The sequence below is a fragment of the Triticum dicoccoides genome, chromosome 2B (genome assembly GCF_002162155.2).
Source record: "Triticum dicoccoides isolate Atlit2015 ecotype Zavitan chromosome 2B, WEW_v2.0, whole genome shotgun sequence".
Classification (NCBI taxonomy): Eukaryota; Viridiplantae; Streptophyta; class Magnoliopsida; order Poales; family Poaceae; genus Triticum; species Triticum dicoccoides.
Genome location: NC_041383.1, coordinates 731,274,977 through 731,280,503, shown reverse-complemented (window position 1 = coordinate 731,280,503; position 5,527 = coordinate 731,274,977). Strand labels below are relative to the sequence as shown.

The 5,527-nt window shown below is 38.8% G+C and overlaps 1 protein-coding gene across 1 annotated transcript in view; it reads right to left on the bottom strand.

The window, feature by feature from the left end:
* LOC119365937 (abscisic acid-inducible protein kinase-like) overlaps positions 1 to 4,305 on the bottom strand; it is a 6,722-nt gene extending 2,417 nt beyond the window's left edge. The window contains exons 1-2 of the mRNA XM_037631586.1: positions 3,992 to 4,305; positions 2,184 to 2,258 (exon numbers count right to left, since the gene is read on the bottom strand). Coding sequence (XP_037487483.1) covers positions 2,184 to 2,258; positions 3,992 to 4,111 — 195 coding nt within the window. The 5' untranslated portion in view covers positions 4,112 to 4,305. The remainder of the gene's footprint in view (positions 1 to 2,183; positions 2,259 to 3,991) is intronic.
* Positions 4,306 to 5,527: the final 1,222 nt, after the last annotated feature.

Here is a 5,527-nt window from a genome sequence, read left to right as displayed (position 1 = left end):
GGAGAGAAATGTGAGTGCATGCAATCAGGGAGAGATATTCTTTTTTTACTACCTTCCTATTGGGAATAGGTAGTACTTTTTATCTAAGGCATGTAATGGATGGTAGAAGGGCAAGCATGAAAATAGAAATACACCTTACATTGTGAATTTTTTGGGAAAAGTTAGTAATAAAGGAACGGAGGGAGTAGTAGTGAAGTAGTTAGCCAACATGTTTGACGTAAAATAACGGGAAAAGTCCAAAATAAACCTTGCATTTATAGGCGAAAGCTAAACCAAACCCCGAACTCTCAATCCCTGAAATCAGCACACTAAATTCTCTAATCCCGGTCTATTTTAAACCTTGAGAGGACTTCGCCAGTATTTGCTGAATTGGGCCGGCCCAGTAGTGCAGTCGCTCATGCACGCACACTAATTTGTTTTGTTAGTTTTTTTCTTTTATGTTTTCTTTTCTTTTTCATTTTCACACATGTCTAATTTTTCTCAGTACCAAACATATTTTTTTAACGCACACATTAAATATTTGATAAACTTTTGGTATTTCAAATACATTATGGAGATTTTTAAATTAAATGTTTTCAAAACTTTTTTGAATACATGGTAATATTTTTCCAAATACATGTTTTACATTTTCTTAATGACACTAAACATTTGAATAAAACTACACGAACACTCTTTTACATGGTTCAACATTTTTAAATTTCCATACACTTTTTCAAACACATGTCACGTATATTCTGTTAAGGTTATGACACATTTTTTTACAACACGCAAACATTTTTTTACATTGTACAAAAATTGTTCGCACTTCAAAATTTTGTTTAGGTTTCATAAAAAAAATGTTTCAATAAGTGTTTGCACTTTAAAAAACTTCTCAGGTTTAAGAAAATGTTTATGTTTCAAAAGGTGTTCTCTTTTTGACAGTTGTTGGTTTTATAAAAGTATTAAAAAAATTTAAAATTGCACTTTATAAAATGTTCGAAGAATTCAGAAATAAATATTTTTTCAATACTTGCTTGCCCCTAATTTTTTTTCACAGTTCGACGCTTTGGTTTTTGATTAAATATTTTTGGCTTCTTATCATGTAAGTCATAGTCATTTGCTGTAGTGGCTAGCGAATCAGGTCAACCATACCAGGTCCAAAGTTCGACTCCACGACATGTTTTTTTCTCTTGGATGTATTACGTTGTGCGTTAAGAAAAAGAAAGAAAGAATTTTTATAGCACGTGATAAGAAAAAAAAAACTTGCTTTATGTCTGATGGGCCAGCCCAGTCGAGTCCGCAGCCAACAATCCGGAACATTTTTTTAAGAACATTCTTTACGAAATAATTTATGAAAATTCCAAAAATATTATTCAAAAAATGCGACACAATTCTGAAGATCCAAAAAAATTAATAGCATGTGAATAACTGTTGTAATTCTAAATATTTTTTGACAAATGTGATTATTTTTAAATCACGAACAGTTTTTTAAAATGCGAACAGAATTTCAGAATTCTAAATAATTTTTAAGTAATACAAAATGAATTGAATTCGTGCTAAAAATATAAAACATGAACGTTTTTTAACTTCTGAACAATTTTAGAAACGTGCAAACATTTTTGAACCTTCACGAATTCTTCTTGTGTTATAGTGGGCTGGCCCAAATTCTTGTTTCTGATAGTAGCTGGTTATCCCGGCCGGGATTGTAGTATTCCCGGTGTGCCAAACAGGTCTAGGGTCTAAAATAGACCGGGATTATAAGTTCAGAGTGCCAATTTCCGGGATTCAAAGTTTAGGGTTTGATTTAGCTTTTGGCTACAACTTCAAGGTTTATTTTGGACTTTTTCCTAAAATAACATACACCAAAGTAGTAAAGAGTCCTAGCCTCAAAACATGGAACTAATTTTTCAGTTACACGTTCTACTTCCCACTAGAGATAACCTTAACTTCCATATTAGTATGTTTCCATATGTGAGTCGAGTCTCCGAAATCAATCACTGTGATCAACAAGTTGCAATCGTAAAAGTAAAAAAGAAGATCCATAATCTTGTAAAGCCACAATTTTCTGTAACGACAGTACAATATGTGACTAGCTACCCTGCGTTAAATTTCATGAGGTAAAGAGCTCAAGCATTACACTCATAACTCAATCAACTTTGAACCTATATGAGTGACAATCACTGTCCTAGAAGCCAAGAAATTACCTCCTTGAATCGAATAATATTTGGATGCTTGAGTGACCGGTGGTTCATAATCTCCCTTTGAACATGTTCATCAATCTGCAGCAAAAATAAATGTTTAAGAGTTAACTGAGGAATCATAAATACTGAAGTTTAAACAAAGGGCCAGAAAGAAACAGAACAAATACAAAGAGCTTAAGAAAATAACAACCACAAGAAAAGAGTAAAATTCCGGTACATCTTCGGCTTAAAATAAGGATTCCACTAAGAATCTGACGTCAGATTTTTAAGCATGACAAACTGACGCTCGGATTGCAAATTATGTTTACACGAGCATGGCAATTTCCGCTCAGCTTTTTGCCAGGATTTGCCATGCTTGCTGAAGGACATTGACATGCTCGTGACAACATAATTTCTCATCCCGAGCATCAGATTTGCCATTCTTAAAAATCTGACATCAGATTTTTAACATTTCCGTAAAATGATGGGCACACCTCTCAGGAGGAAGAAGAAGACGAAATGGACAGCATAGGCATGGCGTACTATAACAGTAGCATCAATGCATCATTAAACAAACAGAAACATTTGCCTGACATGTCCGAACAGCTAATTCAGAGGATAGAAACACCCAGCAAAAGCTAAACTAAACTCAGAAGAGAAAACAAAATATAAAAAACCTTGAAAAAAATAAACTTAATAGTAGTATGTACAACAAAAATAACCAATGCCTCATGCTTGTAACCTCGGCACATGTTTGTTACTTAAGCATGACACAGCCTTCCGAACGTTAGGATCGATCCACCACGCGCTCCAAGCCGTTGGATGTCATCCTGGACTGTGGAATCACTTAGGTGAATCATCTATTAGTTCTTTAATAACTGTCGTAAAATTTTGTTACTGCATTCCAATAAAAGATGCTTTCAACAGGTACACCCAAAAGGAGAAATGCATAAATGCTTGAAACCAAAGCCACACCAAACGAAGGCTATGAATAATTAATCATATACTATATTGGAAGTTACTAGTATGTGGCACCGGAGGCAGATTCTGTGTGTGTCATTGATTCTTGTCGACTATTTTTATTGGAGGGAAGCATGGGAAGCAACGGCAGGGTGGCACGCACTGGATACTTCCTTGGCCTACCATGACAGACACTGCCTATTTTGTTAGAATATGATTCCTTTGGAATTAAGAGAGAGTCTGTGTAAACTCCATGCAATGTCTTCAACAAGGGGACGTCGCGTGAACGACGCCATCGCCTTTTTTTTTTTTTGAAAGTTCCATCCATCGCCAAATTCAACTGATGAAGGTCGAACCTAGAGTCTTCATCCCTGAAACTCGAGCCCCTGAACTCAAAGAGCACCACGTAGGCGACATCCGCAGTCCTGGTAAACCTGCCCTCACAATTAGAACCATGCCCGCGCAACACATGCTGCCGAGCAGTAAAAACGGCAAGTTTCAGTCAAGCAAGATATAATTGACTGGTCACATAAATTGCGAACTAACCGACAAAAGGAGCGTAAAAAACGCTCTTATATTTCCTCCGAAACTCCCAGCATTTCTGGAAATTCGGAGCACACACGGGGAACCACGAGATAACCTCACTGTCCTGCAGCTTCACTGCCGCGTAAAACAGAGGACAGAGCAGAGCGAATCCATGGACGCTGACCGGCCAAACCAAAACATTCGATCCTCCATTCCAACTTGACCAATCACGGGGGCATGCCACTAAAAACAGGCCAATCGAGCCTAGGATAGCACGCACGCACACGCAGGAGAATTATTCGGATCAGGCGCCGATCGACCGTGTGGGTACGTAGGAGGGGACGTACCTTGTGGCCTCGCTCGATGAACTTGACGGCGAAGTGCTCCTTGGTCCTGACGTCCCGCACCAGCTTCGCCACCCCGAAGTTCCCGGATCCGATGTCCCTCACCACCTCGTACCGATCCATCCTCCCGTCTTTCTTCTGATCCTATGTCCCTCGAGCACCTTGATTGATGGTATGGTGCGGGAGGAGGAGTGTGAATGGAGCTGGCTGCGTTCTGGAACCCACGAGGTAGAGGGGATTGGGATGGGGTAAACTCTGGGCCCGAGCCGTGAGGTGGGGAGGGAGGAGGGGATTCCGGAGAGACACGTCGCCTTGCAGCGCCGCCATGTGTCGCCGCGGGTGCCGTCCGGAAGCCACAAAGGGAAAACCCAACCCCAACACTTCACGTTGAGACGAGGCCCCTACGGTCTTGACTGAAGAAATGGACAGTCCCGCTGTTCTCAAGGGAAGGAAAAGGACGCTGATGACAGCGCGCCAATCTTCGACTAACCAGCACCGCTTGATTCTCATCCAACGACTGCCTACCAGTTTCTTTTTTTTTTTTTCGTTTTTTTTGCGAATATTCTTTCTTTTCTGCTTCAAGTTTAATTTTGTTTTTTTTAATGTTTGGAAATTTCAAATGTTGTTCGGATTTTATTTTAAAAAATGCTCCTGTTTTTCAAAATTTGGTCACAAATATAAAAAAGCCGTGTTTCAAGAAATGACCGTATATCCAAAAGCTTTTCGGAATTTCATAAAGATCCATTTTCCAGAAATTATTCACTGATCCAAAAAACCGGTGATTTTTTAAAACATTTAAGCGGTTTCATTTTTTTCGGAATTTCAAAGGATGTTGTCATGTTTAAAAAAAATGTTCGCCGTTTCAAAAATCCAAACGATAAATGCCACACGAGTGGCACGAAGCAATCCCACCCTGACGGTTTTTTACAGCTAAAGTTGCCATCCGGAAAGAGGAAAAAACCCCCAAAAAAATGAAACTTGTCATCCGAAAAAAAAAAATTGGCATACTCGCATCACTAAACTTGTCATAAAAATATTCAGAGTTGCTATGTGTTTATGCCACACGTGTGACACTTATCAAGTTCCTTTCAAAAAATAATCAGGAATTAAAAATGAGTATCTAAAAACTGTTTACAGTTTCACAAAATGTTTCCATTTTAAAGAAATTGTTCACAAATTCAAAAAATATTCGGAACATTTCTTAGAACACTGTTCGGAAATTTATGAGTTGCCATGTGCGTCATGTTCCTTTTTAGAGATCCACATGCGCTGGCGAGGCCAGTAGTACCGCATGCTCTGCCACACACGGGAGCAATTAGTTGACGAGCGCTTCTTTGGGAGCCTCACAACGATCAACGTCACTTGGCGCATTCACAGCGGCCCGCCACGTGTCGCACTCTGGGAGCTTTCTTCGGTTTTTTATTTTATTTTTCTGCACGCGTTTTTGGCTTTTTAACTGGGTTTTTTTCGTGTTATTTTGACATTTCGGTTTTTCACCGGTCTTCTTTAGCTTTTGGTTTAAAAAAATAAAAAGGAAAA